The 20764-nt window shown below is 41.8% G+C and overlaps 1 protein-coding gene across 4 annotated transcripts in view; it reads left to right on the top strand.

The window, feature by feature from the left end:
- LOC119479406 (dynamin binding protein) overlaps positions 1–20764 on the top strand; it is a 54830-nt gene that overhangs the window by 14106 nt on the left and 19960 nt on the right. For 2 of the 4 annotated variants that reach the window (XM_037754955.1, XM_037754953.1), the window contains exons 2-4: positions 2585–2739; positions 4573–4695; positions 8195–10357. In XM_037754955.1, the coding sequence (XP_037610883.1) occupies positions 2595–2739; positions 4573–4695; positions 8195–10357 (2431 nt within the window). In that variant the 5' untranslated portion in view covers positions 2585–2594. Of the gene's footprint in view, positions 1–2584; positions 2740–4572; positions 4696–8194; positions 10358–17191; positions 19114–20764 lie in introns of those variants that run through there. The other 2 variants (XM_037754954.1, XM_037754956.1) reach the window with 2 other exon arrangements.

Below are 20764 nucleotides of genomic sequence, written 5' to 3'. Positions count from 1 at the left end.
ATGGCTGTCAGGAAAACACAGTCGGAACATTTTCAACCCTTTTAACTTGACAGTTTAAAGTGCCTTTTGCTCTCTCGGAGGGAGATGAGATATCTTTATTTACTTCTAACCAACCAAACACACAAGTTCAGGCATTTCTGTCCAGAACTTCATCTTTCTAAAATGCTGTGAGGCTGTGAGTTGTTGGGAAGATCATTATCACTCACTGTTTCATGAAACCCATTTCTCAAAGATGAGTGAAATGTGATTCACCTGTGTGCATGTCAGGACAGGCAGCTATTGTTTCATTTGAACTGAGGATAAGCAGAAAGATGAAGAAAGGACATAAGAAGCTTTTTGTTCCATTGAATAAATGCATACACAGTCTGTTTTAACCTCTACATGCACACCTCCCTCTGGCTTGCATTAGTTAAAGCCTTGGCTCTGGTTTCACTGTGGCTTTCACACTATGTGGTGTTGAGTTCACAACCTTCTTCACTACTGAAGTGTGAGCACTAACTGCTTTTGTTAATCAAAACAGTGCAGCTTAACCTTCACTGAGAAACCCAAACACATTCTTCCTTTCTTCTGTTGACGCTGGTCATATCTACGTCCACAACCACACATGCAGGATAACCTGAGCCGCGTCTCTCCCCAGAGACGGTGGCACTGAAGTGGACTAGAGTCCCGATCCTCTCCCCCCCCTCGGCTCCGTCGGCCCACTTTAACAGAGGCCCCATTGACTGAGGCGAACTACGGCCCTCTTCTCCCATTTCCCGTCTCTTTCAGCGTGTCCATCCCCACCTGTGGTTAGCCTGTCTCCAGATAATGATACACAGGGGCTGGTAGAATACTTATTAAATGCAATTTTTTTCTCATTTGTGTGTTCGCTCATTTTGCTGCTAATTGAAGAAGTCAGCTACTGAGCACAAATTTGAATCATTTTCCTAAGCGACTAAAAGGGAAACATACTTACATACATACATTGCTAGGTGATTTAAACATGATTGGAGGAGCTGAATGCTCATTTAAGAAGAGCAGGAGTTGGTAAATGTGATTATAAGGGCTGTCCTAAACCAAAGAAATTCTTAGTCGGTTAAACAATTTTTTTCAACTAATCGATTAGTTGATTTAATCAACAGATCTGTGAAACTGAGTTTCTCCACAAACAATCAAACAAAAGCACCACTTGTGTTTAGAGATGTGCTCATAAATGTATTGGAAATAAGTCATTCAGCATGAAGAAAGCATTAAAAATGATTAATGGACTAAATTAATTTTAGTCGACTAAGACCAAAACGACCCATTAGTCGACTGACTGACTAATAGGGGGCAGCCCAAGCGATTATATTCCACTGAACTGGATTTGAACCACTCATCGTACTTCAGGAAACACGTTTAAATGAAGTCTTTCGTTTCAAAATAAAGCTAAGTTCACTAGCCGTCGATAATTCGATATGATAAATTATCTTTCAATGGAATCGTATCGTGATGAAATCATACATCGAGATATCGTGATACACAGTAACGTCGTCTAAATTGATAACAATTTCTCCGAAAATCTGATAAAACTCAGTTAAATCAAACTATTGTCTTTATCTGATTAGTCTGTATTTATGTGCATGCATGTATACAAAGTCAGTGTATAGCTGGAAATATTTATTAATTTCTTTCTCTTCATAATGTCACTTGAAACTTTTATGTTCATTTTTCATTAAAGTTCTTAATTAAATGAGAAAATACTCAGTACTTTTCATTTGTCAAGTATTGAATTCATAGAGGAGTATACACAAATAATTTTATCATGTGATTATTTCATATAGACTATTTGTATTTATTTATTGACTTACCAGAAAACCTGATGTATATTGTTATTGAAATATGGAATTACCTATATTGCGAAGTTTATGGCCATTGCTCAGCCCTACTTTAACATAAGAAAAGATGAACTCATTTAAAAAGATTCCCAATAATATAAGATGTGATTCATAAGAATTCATATTTTTATTGCGTCATACAAAACAAGCAAGGAGAAATGTCAAAACAAGGGCTTATATGGCTACTGGGAAGTTTCAGAATGAGAGGCACAAAGGTCAAAGGTCAGAGATAACATACAGTATAGGTAGAAATACTTGACTTGCACGTGAGTGTGTGAGTTATTGCATCTGCCAGTCCTCCAGATGACACAGAGCTGTAGTTATTGTACATCCTTAACCCTCGTTTCCTCACGAGAGAGCAGAGAAACAGGAGAAGGACAGCAGAGTGGCGAGGAATGTCCTTCAGCCCTCTTAAGTACGGCTCTCTTTTTTGCTTTTCTGTCTCCTTTTATTGCAGGTTTCTCACGCTCTCACTCCCCCTTTCACTTGGTGTTGTTTCACCAAAGCTCACTCTCTCCGTGAGGCATTTGTTGATTTGTAAGGCGAGGAGGATTTTGAATAGCACCAGTGTGCCTGGTTTAGAAAACTGTGACTCATTCCCTCATGGGGAATCTGCATCATGTTGTTAATCCTTACTTTTTTTAACTAGTAAAAACCATTCTGTGTTTTAATATAACACAGTGTGGGAATGATTGATCTCTTATCTCTCTCTTTTTTTACCTCTACAGGTTATGAGTGATGGAAGCAGGATCGGTGGTGCGTGCCATCTTTGAGTTCCTCCCGAGCGTCTCCGAGGAGCTGCCACTCTTCACCGGTGATGTCATCGAGGTGCTCAGTGTCGTGGATGAGTTCTGGTTGCTTGGCAACAAAGATGGCGTCACAGGTAAGGTTTTCACGGGTCATTATTGGTGTAAATATACCTTTATGGTTGGATATTTCTATTAGGAAGTTGCATTTTGTTTCACACAAAGATTATTATTATTGATTATAAAAAAAACAAGCCGCATGGGAAACTGTGGGTGACTTTGAAGTTGAAGTGTGCATGTGTGATTCTTTATGATAGACATGTCCTGGTTCACTTCCTCTCTGAGTTGTGTAATGCATTACACCATACATACATGACCGGCTACTTGTAGAGTGCGGGGGCAGGGTTTGAGATGTGGATTGAAAATGAATCCTTTTGCTCTTAATCAGGTCTGATAATTGAGAATAATCAAAGAAAACTATTCTGAAAAAAGTGAGGAATTAAGTATTGCACATTCTTAAACATTAAATTTGTTTGTTTCACGTATATCTTAATGGTTAATGTTACATTGGGCAGAGGAAACGATTAAAGACCACAATGCATTCTGGGCCGGATGACAAGTGTGCATCGTTGTTTCCTCGCTTTCTCTGCCCTTGAAGGGTTTTAGTCACAGAAAATCCACTTAGGTTTTCCAAGAGTCACTTAGTTAAGATGAGAAAAGGGGATTCCCTCACATGGGAAGTCATGTGGGCTTGCTGAACCGCTCTCGGAAAACACAGATGATATCAGTACATTCATGGCTTGACTTCCCTGGAAAGATGAAAACTGCCTTTTGTGACAGGCTAAAATGTTGACATAAATATCTCGAAGTGAAGTGCTTTATTTAAATAATATTTAGTTTTATTGAATCCAGCTGTTCTTAATCTGTTGGCATTCTCCAAATATCTGAATCTGTTAGTGATTACTGCAAAACTCCCACAAAGAGAACAATGTTTAACCTGTAAAGACTTCTAGCTTACATTTTTTCTGAGGATTGCAGCACTGAATAGTGCCTGATTTCTGAGTCCTGGTATTACAGGACTACAGTAAAACAGTAGCCTTGTTTATTAGTCCAGCTTATAAAAACAAATTGTTTCATTTCACGAGGTAATTTTGTTCATCTAAAATAATGGAATACTTTGTAGTTATAAATCAGCAGGTTTATAAGGTCATCAAAATTACACTTTTCTCTCCCTGTACTGATAATATCTGCAAATTATGAAACAAGGATGAAGATACTACATCCAGATAACGATGTATATATCTGGGAGTTAAAGGTACAGTGGTATTTAGCGCCATGTAGTGGTGTGGTTGCAGATTGCAACCAACTGAGTAAACCTCTGCTCACTCCTCCCTTTCCAAGACTGCGGTAACGTGAGCCGCCGAATGCAAAACCACGGTAACGCCGTTTGCCTCGCTCTGAGGCTATCCTTACCATGATAACACTACTTCAGGAGCAACGGAAGTCTGACGGTGCATGGCGGTACCACGGTTTTGCACTCTGCATCTCACATTATCGCAGTTTCACAAGAGTGTCGGAGAACTACGGTGGCCTTCAGGTAACGTAAAAACGTGAAAGGCTCTCTCTAGAGACAGTGTTTGGTTTGTCCGTTCTGGGCTACTGTAGAAACATGGCACACTCCGGGAAAAGGACCTGCTACCTATGTAGATATGAAAGGCTCATTCTAGGCTAACGAAAACACAACGATTCTTAGTTTCAGGTGATTAAACACTAATGAAAACATAGTTATGAATATTATATTCCATTTCTGCTAATAGATCCCCCGAAATGTTACACACTGTTCCTTTAACATATCTGAATATTGGACACATCTGAATTCAGGAAGTTCTAAGGCATGTGAAGGAGATGTTTTTCATGTGTGTTCCCTGTATTCATCCAGTTGTGTTCCTCCCTCTGTCTCCTGTCTTCAGGTCAGTTTCCCAGCACCTTTGTGGAGGAGATTACCATCCCCAGCACCAAACCTGGAGACAGACTCTACGTGTGCATCAATGATTTCAGCTCAGCAGAGCCGGGCAACCTGTCCCTGAAGAGAGGTACGGACATACTGCATGCAGACAGCGATGACTTTAGTATGAATCACTCCTCGTCTTCATGATGGGATACTATCTGTAACACAAGTGTGTTTTATACTGTTAACACTAATGTTTTCTCACAAAGCTTAACGCTACTTGTTGATGTCGCTGTGCTCAGGTAACTTGTTTGTTTTGTGTTGTAGTGTAGTTGTGTTGTGTTGGACATAGTGACCTTGTCTCCACTGCCACAAACTGGGACCCAAGCACTCTTAATGTTGCCAGAAATGAAAATCAATATTTTTTGTGCACCATTCTATTATAGTAGTACTGGGTATTATACTAATAAATGTAGCACAAAATAAGTGACTCTAAAAAGTTAATTCTTTATATAAATCATACTGTAACTGTCACAAAGCAAACCCTGATTGCAGTGATCATAGTGGATGGAGACAAGGCACTGGTTTTCCTTGATGGCATCCTCTTTGAAAAGGTCTCAGTTTAAGAAAATGTTGGTATTTACATGGTCAAAGTCATTTTAAATCAACATAATCATCAACTCTAACCCAGAGCTAGAAACAAATTAGCAAAGGATCAAACGTGTGACGTCATTCTGGCGTAATGTCTGGTGGAGCTTCTCTAGAAAACTGATTAGGAAAGAAGGTAAAACGTTCTGGTGTAATGTCTGGTGGAGCTTCTCTAGGAAAATTGATTAGGAAAGAAGGTAAAGGTCTCTTTGTGCACCCAGAAGGAATTTCAAAAGACAAGCTAGAACAGGTGCCACGACGTAGGTTTAAAGAAACCCTACAGTTTCACATTCACAGTCTGCACCTGCTTTTGTAATATTTTGTTTCTGTTTCATTTAAGGACTTTAAAGTAGCATTGATTTTAATAAGGAATGCTGTTCTCCAAAATGAAATTCAGTTATTTTATTTTTCATTTTGTGGAGTCAGTTGATTTATTCTTCGCTGACAGGTTCTATTATTGGTTTAGAAACTGAGTAATCTTATTTAGATGAAGAAAGAGATGCATTTTCAAAGTAAGAGTAAGAGAGAATTCAACAACGTGGGCTGTTTTTTAACGGTGATATAGAATCTGATTTCTAAGTTATGGCAGTTTGTTGCTCCAGCATAATTAATCAAATTTCTGATTATGATTCAATATAATAATAAAAAAAAAACATATAATGCATAAATGTGAAAAGTCTGTGGTGGCAGTTTCTGTTAAAACAAGACACAAACCAACGTACCAACCCAAACCAACTTGTCTTTCAGTGAATTTAATAAAAAGGCATACATTAGTAACTAAAGCATCTGCAGATGGACTCACGAGCACAGCCACCTGTTGTGGACTGTGGCAAGTGAGCCCCGAATACAAAGAGTAGTCAGTATTTATACATTTAAAGCATAACACGAAGATAAGTGCAAAGAAGAAAAGAAGAGAAGGATAGAAAGTGTATCAATGCGTCAGCACACAGCAGACAACAGAGCATCACAAGACATAACAAGTATTTCAGCAATCTGTTGTTTGCAGTTACAGAGATCTAAAATGTCAGGTCACTGTTCTATGGTGACAAAGTTGAACATGTGAGGCCCTGAGATTATCTAAAGGTACAGTGTTAAACTGCAGATATGAAAATTGCCATTACAAGTCTCACTCACATTAAATCTTAAATGGCCAGAAAAGCTAATAAGTAATACGTTCTCTCTTACAGCCATCTACAGTACATCTATTTAGGCCTGCTGTTCTTAAGTGTTTAAATGTGTCATTCAAAAGAGCTACAGTCTGGGATGATAGTCATTTCTCTGCAAGTTCATATAATTTTATTTTGAAACTTTCCATTAATTCAATTTGCAGATTGTTCTCTTGAGCAAAACACAAAGACATATGGTGGATTTTTAAGAGGGAAATTCATTATTACAACAGCAATTACACAGAAACACACACAGCGTTGACACAATAACACACAGTTACTTTCCCAAACTCCCCACTAGATGTCCCCAGATACCAAACTAAAACCCAGCAGACTGTCTTCTCTTTTCACATTCCTGAATTGTCTCATGTACATTAGTTGTTGTTTTTTTTCTGATTTTTCATTCAACAACAACCTCAGGAATACAACATTGATGTTTGCGGAGATCTTTTACATCGGTAAAACTTTGCATCGTTGTCTTTTTGTGTCAGTAGAAGTTCTAGTAGTAGTCGTAGTCATAGTAGTAGGTGAAGAGTTGAATTGTGCATTAAAACATGGGGAACTCACAACTTTGTTAAATAACGAATCAACAATTTGTTCAGTGTCCTTTTATCATACAAACAGATTTTATTTTGATGTAAACTGTGCTCAACAACAATATTCCAGTATGATTTGGTATTATCATGGATGAATAACACTTCCTGGATCATAGGAAACATAGGAAACAGTCTTTACTGGCCACGTGAGAGCTTAAATGTTCATTTCCAGTATGATTTTCCACGGCTCCCACTGGCTGCGTTCCAGTTTTGGCCCCAGACACAATGGGCGGTGGAGCCGCAGGTCTTTGGAATGTGACCCGGCTGACCAGTCAACATTCCCATAATCCCTGATTCTCCTGAAATATTATCAGCAGTGCTGATCCTGGTACACTTATGAGGAATGCAATAATAAAGGTAATCTGAGATAACTTGACGTGATTAGAGCTACCTGAATGCTGACAAAAATTTATATAATATTCAGTCCTTCATTGCAGTTCTTCTGATTCCTTTCACGTTAAGTCAAGTCAGTTCAATCTAGTTCTATTCAGTTTGGTTTAATTAAGTATTCATCTCCAAAAAAAGAAAATAAATCAACTATCAAGCTCTCTGCCAGGCATACCGGTTGGCTGCCCAACAAGCATGCTCTGCTCTTTGTATAAGTAATTGGATGAATTAGAGAATCAGAGGAATATAATCAATATACATACAGTATAGTGATTGCAGCAGGATGGCCTGCGTCTGTTGTCATTACCTTTATATCTACTGTATAAGCTTTCCCGCTCTTTCTCTTTACATCTCCCTCAGTGCTTACAACTCCCCTCTTATTGTATGTTTTGCTAAAATGACAAATTAAATCTATTTAATATAATAATGTAACATTTAGGGCTGCCCCCTTTTAGTCAATTAGTCGACTAATCAGTTGTTTTGGTCTTAGTTGCTAAGAGTTCTTTAGTCGATTAGTCACTTTTTGTGCTTTTTCATGCTATATGACTTATTTCCAAGAACCTTATGAGCACATCTCTGGTAAACATAAGATTTAAAGTGGTGCTTGTGTGTGATTCTTTGTGGAGAAACTCATATTTACAGATCTGTTGATTAAATCAACTAATCGATTAGTGTTAGTCGACTAAGAATTTCTTTTGTCGAGTACAGGCCTAATAATATCTGAGAACAAGAACTGGTGCAACTGAGCATTTTTTGAAACTTTTTGTTGAGCATTTAGCTATGACTTAAAACTTGATTCAGTAATATTAATGTTAAATGTGATCCCCTTTGTTTCGTATCTCTGTAGGTGATGTGGTGGTCGGAGAGGACCTGAAAGAAACCTGGCAGCGTGGTTGTAATGCCTGGGGCGTCCGCGGTCTCTTCCCCACATCATGTGTGAAGGAGCTGACCCTCTCTGGACGTTCCAGGCAGCTGTCTGAGCGCTCGGCTCAGGCCCAGGCTTCAGAGCTCCCGCCTTACGCCCTGGGCCAAGCCCGGGCCCTCATGAGCCTCCACGCGCAGCTCAACGAGGAGCTGGACTTCCGCGAGGGGGACTTGATCATCATCACCGGCCTGCCCGAGCCGGGCTGGTTCCAGGGGGAGCTGGATGGCCGCAGGGGAATCTTCCCAGAGGGGTTCGTGGAGCTCGAGGGATCCCTCCGATCTCCTCAGGAGCCCCTGGACTATACTGGACAGTATTTGAACAGTGACTCCGAACAATTAAGCTACGAGGACTCTTACGACGCAGGGGAGGGGACAGAAGAGGAAAGTGTAGAAGAAGGAGAGGTGTTTATGAGAGAGGAAGAGGAGCAGAAGGAGGCTGTAGTAGAAGAAGAAGATGAAGAGGAAGAGGACGGTGTCTATGTAGTGGCGCTGTATGAGTTTCGGGCCATGGAACCAGGCGAGTTGGACTTTGACATGGGGGATCGCATACGTCTTCTAAACACTTTGGAAGACGGATGGCTGGAGGGGGAGCTGCGAGGGCGACGCGGCATTTTTCCTCATCGATTTGTCAAAATGGAAGACGACGGGCAGAAAACTGCAGAGGAAGCAAATGCTGTTGAACCAGAAGAAGACAAGGAGACTTCTGAATGTCCCAATGGGTCAGAGGAGGAGCCTGAATGGAGGACGTATGAGGATCACACAGTGTGGGACCTGGACTACTTTGAGAGGACTGAGGAGCAGAGGTGGCAGAGTGAAAACAAAAGCACAGGAGCTCAAACTAATAGAGGACAGAGAGATGGGGGTAGCAGACCCAACTCTCAGCCACGTAGACCTGTCGCCCCGGTACAGAGGGGGCCCGAGAGACCCAAATCCAGTCCTCCAGCAAGGCCCAGACTGCCATCTCGGCCTAGCCTGCCTGCACGCAGCCATAGGCACCACGGCCCATCGTCTGGTGCAAATCGGTCCAGCTATACTAACGGTCACACCCGATCCTTACAGCCCAAACTAAGTCATAGCCTAACCCTCCCTAGCACTCATTCTGGTTGGTCTAAAAACTACCAGAGGCCACCGAAGGATGGCGCCACCACCAGTAAGAGGAGTGGGAGTCTTAGTCAGGCGTTATTTAACCTCGCTGAGGCCCAGAAGAAGCTAACTCGCCACGGTAGTGTCAGCGATGCTGATATGATGATGGGCAGCGCTGAGGCACGGCAGCGTTCCCAGCAGACAGTGCGTGGCTCCAACGGTATGATGCCCACATCCATCACCTTAGATGCCTTAGGCGGCAACCTGGAGGCCAAGCTATCCCAGCAGCTTTTTGAATTTGACAAAAGCTTGACTTCTTCATACAGTGATACTAACATGAGCTCTGGTGCTTCCGCAGGCGACCTGAGCCAGCAATCCCGTATCGCACGCCATTATTCTATTATGGACTTCAGCGATGAAAGCGATATCATGCGAGGCTCCTCGCATTCACCGTTGGCCCACCTTTTGCAGTCGAACTCTGCCTCTTCGTCGCTAGAGAGGCGCAGGACCCTTCGCCCTCCCCCTCCTCGTCCAAGAGCCCATCGCCTCTCTGCAACACCTGCGTACAAGCCAGCCCGCCCTGCTCCGCGTCCACCTCCTCGCTGCCCGAGACAAAACACTGCCCCTCCGAACATCTTCTACACCCCTGACGAACCAGCTGTAAACCTCCTCGACCAAATAACAGAAGGGCAGGTTGAGTTCGGTGACCTCGCGGCCGCCCAGGAAGATGAAATCCAACGCCAGCTGGAAGCGGAGAAGGAGCTGGAGAGAGAGATGGAGCTGGAGAGTGAGATACAGAAGGAAGAGGAGGAAAGGTACCAGCTGCTGCTACGGCTACAAGAGGTGGAGCACGACATGGAGGCGTATGCACACACAGCGGAGGAGCTCAGGACCATGTTGGAGGAGGAGGAGGATGAGACGGCCCGCATGCAAGCCATGGAGAATCTGGAGTTCTGCAACTACACGCTGGAGACGCTGGCCCTGGAGCAGCTGCAGCTACAAGGTAAGACTGTTGAGCTGTGATTGGGAGAAGTATTTGGATGTTGCCATTAATGACCACTTTGAGACTGGGAGTTTTGGAGTTGTAATGTAAATTTTATATCTTTGGGTTTGGAACTGTTTGTGCGGAAAAAAAAACCCATTTGAAGACATCGCTTTGTGCTCTGAGAAACTGTGGTGGACATTTTTCACTATTTTTGAAAAATAAACGACACGAAAATGCGATTATGTCCAGGGCTTTTATTGTGAAAGGTAGAAATGGAAGGAGTGGATCTGGTCTGCGCTGCCTCTGTCAAGGTTGAAAGGAGTAATACAATTTGCCGTCCCGGTTCGGACTACGGAGCCTCCGTGTTGGTGTTTTATCCTCATGAATATAGGCGCAACTCGCAAAAATTCCATAATATTTGTGCTCTGCTTAAAAAATACTCAAAAATGGTTACAAAAAAAATATGTTGATGTGCAAATTGATCGCATGAAAAAAACACTGCCGGTGTGTGAAGGCCTTAAAGGTCTAATCAATTAATAGAGAAAATAATCTGTATAAATAATCGATAGTTGCAGCCCTCTAGAGCAGACCAAGTATGTGCAATGAACAAATGATACTTATACACATATTGACATGAACATTGTTATATATATTTTTTATTTAACGTAAGTTATAATATTTTTTTAAACGGCATCAAACTGTTTCGCAGGTACTTATCAACACAGGAATATCCTATAAACGGATCTATGTGTGAAATTTTATATTCGATTATATTTGTCACTTGAAATGTCTCATCAGTGGCCTTAAACTATAAAGACATTAAAACACTGAGATAAAATGATGTAGATGTTTTCCTTTAAGAGTCAGTTAACTACTGTAGCCGAAAGGGTTCAAAAGAGAAGACAAATAAAGTAGAATTTGTTTTACTTGATGTCATAGTTCACTGCTGTGGCCCCCGTTGCCTGCAGGCTAGTTCAGAGGACAAAATGTAATATAGCAGGAATCTCAAAATGAGCCATCAGTGCTTACCACCAGATTTGCCTTTCGACTTGTTATCCCGACACACACACACAATACACACATACACAGACATTGTTTATTTAAATTCCACCGTAAACTATGCAAACAAGACATCCCTATTTACTGTGCACAATGATAAGCGGAAGCAGGATTGTCTATTTAAATGAAGGGTTATCATAACTGTGTGAGTTGTGTTTGTGTGCATATTGACGAATTTGCTTTGTCTCACTTCAGTGCTGATTTAGAAAAGTAAAGCGAATATGGCAGAATCGGCATGTTGCTGCAGGGTTTAGGTGGAGTAACGGGAAATGAATTTGTGAATTTTAGGTACAGTTTGATTCATTATTAATAGTTAATAGCTTAAACAACAGTAACTGTAAAGCCAAAGCTAACTGGCTCAGATTAGTTTTTGCCATCTCGTACTGTCTGGGTGCTCAGCTGTGTCTCTGGCAGGTCAACACTTTTTCACATAGGTACGAGGTGCATTCCAACACATAGTGAGAAGTAAAGCAATGCACGTGGGCCTCTGTCTTTTTTTCCACTTTCTCTCTCTTTTAGTCCTTCTCTCTATCCAAATGTCCTTCCTCATTCACCTTCCTCATAGTTTCCTTTCATCATTTCCCTCCATCATCTGTTCTTCATCAAAAGGAGCGAGGAGAGGGAATACGTTGGGTGTGGTTTTGGGGATTTTTTGGTGAGACAGAGCGAGCATGGCCTACTCTAGAGTGTGGTTGTGGCGAGCTGTGATGTGGCCCGTGGCACACCTCTCCACACTGTTTGGACTCGCTCAGGAGGCCAGGTCCAACAGAGTGGCAGGTAAGCTTGAACTCCAGATGGTATTTATCGATCATTATTACACGGCTTTGTTAAATACTCAATTCTAATTAGACAATTATGGCGTTCTACGGTCTGTTATTTCTTTACAACAGACTGTTGCTATGTATAACAGACTGTTGCTATGGACGCAGTTCTGATCTCAGCGTCTGGACCATTTCTGTGTCAAATTATTGATTTCGTAAGTAAATAGCCGTGTAATAAGTGTAATAATGTACGTTGGTCATTGTTGTGAAATAAACCCCGACAGGGCGATGCAGGACCCCGATGTGAAGCGAAGACATTATCCCTTACGTGTTGTGTGGACTGAGCATTGTTACTGTATTTCACTTTTACTCAGAGTCACAGCTGCTCAACTGCTTACAGCAGCAGTTCTCTACTCTCTGGTCACTGAGACAGCACAGCAGTTGAGGGTTTCGGTGCCTTGCTCAAGAGCACCGACAGTAGTTGTTGAGAAGTTGTTGTTATGAAGGAAGCAGAGTGGAATCATGAACGAGTTGTTTTGATTTTGCAATTTGTATTTATGACGGTGTTAGGGACATGACGTGTTGTTGTTAATTATTAAAAGCTTGGCAATAAAACAAGGAGAAATTCCCCGGACTTGTCATGAGGATATTTACCATCAGATGATAGTTTAACCATCAGTTACTCTTTGTACCATCGTAGCTATCACTGTAACGCCACTGCGATGCTCTGCTCTGATTGGTCCAGTCTGAGACTTGCTTGTTCTGCTTTGTGATGCCTGTTTGACAATTTCTGTTAAATCGAAAATGAATTACATTTCTGTACCATTTGCCTCTGGGTGTATTGGGCCAATGTGGGAAATACTGCCACTCAATAAGCAGGACTTCTTGGATTTTTACATTATTATTTCACCAATGTGATGAATTAACTTGATTTTTAATGATATTGTCGCTTGACATTGGATGTAATTGCATCAACTTTCCCACAGCAGGGCCCTCTATTTCTCTCTGTTACACACCCACATATACAAATACATATCATCTAACAGCTTTCAGTCTAATCAGTGCCAACAATCAGGTTTCTTTGTAATGTTAATCTATGCTGTAATCACAGTTTCACTTCTATTTCATTCTTATTGAATTAATGCTAATTGAGTGTTTCTCAATGATTGCTAATCAAAAAGTGATTTTCAGACTCAGTCCTATTGTTCACCTACTCTAAACTCATCTTGCTAAGGTAATCTGATTACTACCGGAAGTTTCCAGCGTATTTTATTTTGAAAATTTTCCTCTAATCTTGTTTGTCATTATAACAGCAAACTAATAATCAGTAATTGCCTGTTTGTTTTTTATTTTTGTTGTATTCAAATGACTCATATCCGGTTCGATTTTAGTAATCACTCTCCAAAGCTTTCTAATAGATGATGTTTATGTCTGTGAATGACAGCCATCAGCCTGAAGGCAGGAACTCGTTCCGTTGGCCACAGCTTCCTCTAAGGGTCATGCAACCACATAGTTTCCATTCACTCATCACACTGCAGGAATTCTCACAACCTTTCACAGCAATAAAAATAACATATTCAACCTGTTTTTTTCCTTTGATATTTGCCACACTGTTAGATGTGGAAATGGACTAAAGATAAGTGACTTGATTTGTAAGTGTTCAGCACTTGCAAGGAAAAACCAGCCAAGCACGCTCCCACTGCAGAGTGTTTGATATGGTGATTATCAACACATTACTCGGACACAAAAGCTTTTAGTAGGATTTGTTAATAGGATATTAGGTTTCCCTTCGTTAGCTCACAGGAAGGTGTGTACGCATCGAGCATAAAGTCTCAGGATCTTTGCTGCAAAAAAATGTGTTTGTCATCCTACACACACACACTCCCCCAGGAGTGAGTGCTTGTCCGTGCTTTGGCAGGGTGTGTTCCTGAGTGTGACATTTGAAAGACAATAGGCAGCTTATTGTTACAAGGCAGGGCTCTGCCTGCACTTCACTGTGCAGCTGAAAGTCCTCATAGAAGCTGAAAGAGGTGTGATACTAAAGCTCGAGACAGACAGAATCAACCATGTGTTTACGGAGTGGGATTAATGACATCATGTCTGATTATTTATAAGTTAGTCTGTTGTGTGCGCATGGCTGTAGGGCTGAAATCAATATCTCAATGCAAATCATTTTTTCTGTTATCAGTATACTGTATATCAAAACATGGAAAATGTATGCAAAATCACAGACAGAACAAGCACATTTATTGACTGAGCTGTGTTGTACTGCTTCACACTACATATAACAAAACTCTTCACACAAGTACAATAAAACTTCATTAACTGATATAATTAAACGGCTTTGTTGAATACTCGATTGTGATTGGTCAATCACAGCATTCTACAGTCTGTTATTTCTTTACAAGAGACCGTTGCTATGTATAACAGACCGTTGCTATGGGCGCAGCTCTGATGTCGGACTCTGGCGGACCGTTTTTGTGTCAAACTATTGATTTCTTAAGTAAGTAGCCGTGTAATAAGCGGGATAATGTACAGCTAGCGGGTCATTATCCCGCTATTATTTCACAACAATGACTGGCTCGCTTTACATTATCACTTACTTGTTATATTAATATTATACAATCCCTCAGAACCATTCATTTGGATAACCATATTTTGAAAAATGATAACACAATATGATCATTTAATCATGATACAATTCCAATTCCAAGTTAATGCTGTGTTAATGCTTCCAAGTTAATTGCGGCGAAAACGCAAGTCCTCCCATTCATTTTGAATGGGGGTAGTGCGTTGGGGTTGGGGCTGCGATGGACGCAGGGAATGCCGAAAAAAAAAAAAGTAGAAACAGAATCAACTTTTGGAGAACACAACTCCGACGTCACCCTTGGTTGGCCAATCACTTAAGAGCTGTACAACCCAACCTTGAAGGAACAAAAGGCGTTAATTGATGCAGTTGATGGCCCATTAGAGTGACTCTCCCTCACCGCTGCAACGCCTGATCTGGTGTGAATGCAGCCTAATTAGTGAGATATCCCTTTCCCAAGTATCCATGTAAGTGCATCAAATCATGACTGATTAATCAATGAATCATATAATATGAGGACGTCTCTGTAAATCAGTTTGTGCTTGCTGTCTTTTTTCTCACACACTAGTGCAGGTGTTTCAGTCTCCGCCATCTCTTTGTGTTTCCTCTTTTCTTCTTTAAGCTCTTTGGCTTTCAGCCTCCTTTAATTCTTTAAACCCACTATTAGAACGCTTCCATCAGCCTCCATGACACTACAGCCTGATCTGTTTAACACTGTTTTGAGGATCTGTTGGCGGCTTCAGGTTTCCCTCAGTCAGCCGTAGCAAACTGGGAGACTTCTAGGCTGCAGACGGTCTGATATGTGACCTTATTCCTGGACATCACACCACTTTTTCTAGATGTTACTGATTGTTGATTAAGCTCTTGACAGCTTCATTTACAAAACACGGTCGCAGAGAGGAATGTTGTGTTTGACATTCCTATAGTTGCACACAAGCGCACAGTTTCGGTCGTGTCCCGCTACTGAAAGCTGAGATGTTGACACTGATAATTAAACAGTCTTACGTAAGAAAGAATAAAGATTTCTACGCTTAGTATTACCTTGGGAAACTGCGTGTCTGTATTCAATATGAGTTTTTGCTTTTGCACTGCAAATGCGTTCATCTTAACACAACAATAATACCATTTTTCTTTGCAAATATCACTGGAATCAAACAAGAGTACTTGCAGGTTTTTCACTTGTTTTGTAGTAAACAAGATGCAATAAGGGTGAAAGATAAAATCATCCAGTAAGAGCATGTTTTGTGACGTAAAAACATAGAATCTAAAGGCCTTTTGTGTCTTTGCTTGTTGTTTTGGCTCTTCCCTGTTTCTGTAATGTGATGTTGGTAAAACATTCCTTGAAGTTTTATTGCCTAACTTGTCTTCGTCATATCTTATTTCCTGGTTTGTGAGGTTTAACTAGCTAGTTTAATCAAACCAGGAACTGAATTTTACTCAAAATATAAATCTTGGAAAGAGAACAGACAAGTTCCCACTTCTAATTACACTTATGTTAGTTTGAATTGATGGTAAACTGATACTACCGCACATTTGTGTGTGTGTATCACATGCACTTGAGTGTATGCAAGCCCTTTAAACCTGTCCCTTTAGTGGCTGCTGCCTCTTTCATGGGGAGTTAAGGAGGGGGAGGGATATATTATACCCCAGCTTTATGAATAGGCCGGAGTTTTTTCTCACACTAAAAAGATTGTGTCTCTTCTGCGAGTGAGGACAGCCCTCAACAATGGCTCATTGTACACACCAGCAGCTATTTTTTCAGTCGCTGCTCTGGCCTAATCAGGCCAAAATCTGTCCCTCTCCACAGTCATCTAGATATAATAATAAATATCCTTTATTTGGATCTTTCCCTTTCACTTGTTTTCTACTTCACACTCCTCCTGTAGCCATTACTCCAAACAGAAAACTTGCTTCAAAACAAAATCACGTGGACGTCTCCATGTGTAAATATTTGCTCCTCCCTGAAATGTAGAGCAAAGTTAAACAGACAAACTGAGGTCAGTTTCTTTGCTCTGTTACGCACAAATATAAAAGTCTTTGGACCAGCATTGGAAGTTAGAATACATAAGTTAGAGCCGGTTGTAAACACAGACAGGAATGAGTTGCTTTTGTCACCACAGGCTGCGTTAATGACCTGGTGAACGTAGCAGGAAATCGCAAAAACAAAGAAAACAGGATACAAGGAAAGGATGGAGGATTGTTCGTGGCGGTGGAAAAAGAAAAAAACATTTGGTGCCAAAGTCACACTGTGAAGTTGTCTCCATCTTCCATTAAAAGAAAATCTACAGGGCAGATTGTTTTGCTGCAGACAGAGGTACCAGCCAATTGAAACAATGGGAGGCGCTGTTGGGCTAATCCCCCACTCATGTGACTCTACTGAATCATTAACCCAAGAAGGCCCCTCCTTCAATAACCTTACTCCCCCTCTCCTTCCACGATTTGCTGAGATAGCTGCGGGGAGGGAACGATTTGGTTACACTGAGAGGCTGGGAGGTGCTTGGGCCGGGCAGTCCTGCTGAGAGCAGTGGAGAGAAAACAAGTGGGAGAGTTACAGACAATATGCCTGACAGGTGGAATCTCCCACAGCGCTTTGTTATGGAATGCAGGACTTTGGAAAGAGAAAATAAGCCACGTTGAACAGGAAACTGTATCAGCACCGGGTTGGCTGATTTAAACTTTAAGAGCCATGAAGAGCCCGGTGGTTTATGGCAACCCGCTCATGTTTGCCCCGGTGGATTGGAACTATGCATCTGGTGGCCCGGTAAGGAGAGGGAAGAGTGTGGAGGAGCTGGGGGATGCCGGCTGGGCCAGAGAGAGGGAGCGGATTGCCCATCTGCAACATCTTCAACAACTACACCAACTGCAGCTCCAGCAGCAACAGCAGCAACAGGTTGGATATTCTGCATATGGAGTAGTTCCTCAGGGGCCAGTCATGGTGCCAAGTCCTGTTGACCTAGTTACACCTCCAGGCTGTCCCATGCCAGTACATGGCGGCATGATGGTGCCTGTAGGTGGGCCGGGGTCACCTCAAGTGCATGTGCCAACTCCGTGGCCGGCACAATGGGAGAACCAAGCCCAGATTAGGCAAGACAATGCCTGCCAGCAACCCAGTCGGGAGTATGATGACCGTCAAAGGGCAGCTTTCCAAGAGAAGAGGCCTCAAGGACGGGATGTTTACTTCCACCCTGGTTCGGAGGATGGTCACCTGAACGTGAGGGTGTCTGAATGGAAAGGCAAACATTGTTTTTACCAGGGCCCTGAGGATTACAGCCAGCGAGTGCCAGAAGAAAAAGACAATAATTACTTAAGAACTCAAGAAGGGTACGAGGAGGACCGGAGAAGAAGGGACGACCGGGTGAGAGAAAATGACCGTTATGATTACAGGAATCATAGAGACGTGGAGGAGTATGATCACAGGGACAAATACAGCTACAGGGATCAGTACGACAGGAAATACAGTGAGCGTCGCGACGACAGAGAGCAGCAATATTATGACAGCAGGAAACACCAGAATTATGATGCCAGAAACAGTGAGCATGAAGACCGCTATGATCGTAAAGACCCCTATGCTCGCAGAGACGATTACAGGGACAGTGATCGCCACTATGACCGCGATAGGGAGTATTATGATTCTAAAGAGAGTGATCGCTATAGAGAAAAGGAACACTACCAGCGTAGAGAGGAGGACCGCTACTACGATGAACAAAAACGTAAGGACCGCTACTGTGACCGGGATGCAGATGATCGATATGACCGCAGAGAAAATAACAACAGAGACAGGGATGACTATAATGGAAGGGGCGAGGAAACTTACACCAGTAAAAGAAGGGACCCGTATGACTCTGAACTGGACTCTGGTTATAAGGAGAGGGACCATTACGACAGGTACAAGGATCCAGGTGATGACAGGAGAGCTGAGCACTACGACCAGAGAAGGAGAGACCACTACAAAGCGAGGGAACACTACGAGCGCAGGACCGCGGACCCCTACGAGCGCAGCGACAACGAAGACCACTACGACTCCAGAGAAGGGGATCGTTCCCGCTACAAGCCCAGAGACAGATATCCGGATTTACGCTTAATAGTCGTAGATCGCGAGGAATACCCTAAAAAAGATGGCAAGACGCACTGTGAGGAATGGGTCGAGCAGCAGAACCAGAAGTTGGCACTCGAAATGCGATCTTTTGAGGATCCCGTCGTATACCGGCGCAGTGACAGCGAGGAAAAGGGATACGAGTCGAGCGCCGGGAGCGTTGGTTCAAAGCGGGGTCGCAAGCCTGTTTACGTGGGCTCGCTAGATCGCAAGACCTTCTACAGGAAGTCAGCTCCAATCTCCCAGTTCGCCACCGTCAGGAAACAAAACCAAGGTAAACACAAGGATATTGTATTTGCACAGCATGACGTATTGATGTTACGCTCAGGTACGACTCCACTTTACAGATCTTGAAAAGCAAACAATGGTTTGCATTTACAGCCCCTTTAGATAAAACAGGGTGGAGAGGTCGACAGTGTTGGGTGTCTCACTTCTTCTTATCATTGGTGACCTCCAGAGGTGCTCTTCTAATCAATGCTGGTGGCTTCAAAGTGCTGACTAGCCAGACTCACCTCCTTAGAAAGTGTGTGTGCTGGAACCTGTGTGTGTGTGTGTGTGTGCATGTGTCAGTATCACCTCACAGGAAAATGAACAGTCAGGAATTTGAAGGCGTAAGAACCTGCAGAACAGGTTTCGTGGGTTCTTGTTGTCTGTCTGTAGTTTTCCTGTGTGCTGCCCTACTCTTCCTCACTGGTGCTATGTATGTGGACCTGTAACAAGTCTGTTCAGTTGTTGCATGACTTGCAGGTCTGTCTTTTATTAACTTAGTTGTTTTCAGATGGGGATTCACTTAAAATCTCACTCTATGGAGCAGTACATGATGGGTGGCTCTGTTTTAGTATGTTTTGTATACAAACCATATCTGTATTTACTATATACACCTCAGCCTAAATGTTACAAAACCCACCAAGTTACTAAGTTCTGCAGACAGTCAACGTAGGTTTGTTATTTTAACAAAGCTTTGGACTTTGTGATTGTGATTCATGTATCGAAAATAGAAAGATGCAACTTAACCAAAGTCTAAAATCTTGGGCTGGATATATTTTTTCAAAATTATTTTCAATACAATACCTGAGCTTCAGTTCAGATAGCAAAACAATACTTTTTGACACTTTTAGAGGAAGTTTGGGCGACATTAGGGCTGCAACTAACGATTATTTTCATTGTCAATTAATCAGCTGATTTTTTTCTCGATTAATCGATTAGCAGGTTCGTCTATAAAATGGGGAAAAATGTCGATCAGTGTTTCCCAAAGCCCAAGATGACGTCCTCAAATGTCTTGTTTTGTCCACACCTCAAAGATATTCAGTTTACTGTCATAGAGGAGTAAAGAAACCAGAAAATATTCACATTCAAGAAGCTGGAATCGGAAAACTTTGACTTCTTTTCGTAAAAAATTCCTCAAATCGATTGACAACTAATCGATTAATCATTGCATATCTGTTCAGTTCAAATAGCAAAACAAGGCCTTTAAACATTTTGACACTTTTAGAGAAGTTCGACATGAACATGTTTAAAGCCTACAATGACGTCCTCAAATGTCTTGTTTTGTCCACAACTCAAAGATATTCAGTTTACTGTCATAGAGGAGAAAAGAAACCAGAAAATATTCACATTTATGAAGCTGGAATCAAAGAATTTAGTATTTTTTTCTTAAAAGAAACCAATTAATCGATTATCAAAATAGTTGGTGATTAATTTAGTAGTCGACAACTAATCGATTAATCGTTGCAGCTTTTTTCAGTTCAGAGAGCAAAACAATACTCTTAAACATTTTCACACTTTTAAAGAAGTTTGGGCGACATGAACATGTTTAAACCCCTTTTCTTAATAAAAAACAAAAGCCAAGCTGTGCAATGCACGTTCAACGTCAGTTGACTGATTTAGATGAGGAAATATCTGTCAAAAGAATTAGTAGTAAGTAA

This window comes from Sebastes umbrosus, chromosome 20, assembly GCF_015220745.1.
Source record: "Sebastes umbrosus isolate fSebUmb1 chromosome 20, fSebUmb1.pri, whole genome shotgun sequence".
Lineage (NCBI taxonomy): Eukaryota > Metazoa > Chordata > Actinopteri > Perciformes > Sebastidae > Sebastes > Sebastes umbrosus.
This window is presented reverse-complemented; position numbering and strand designations above follow the sequence as displayed.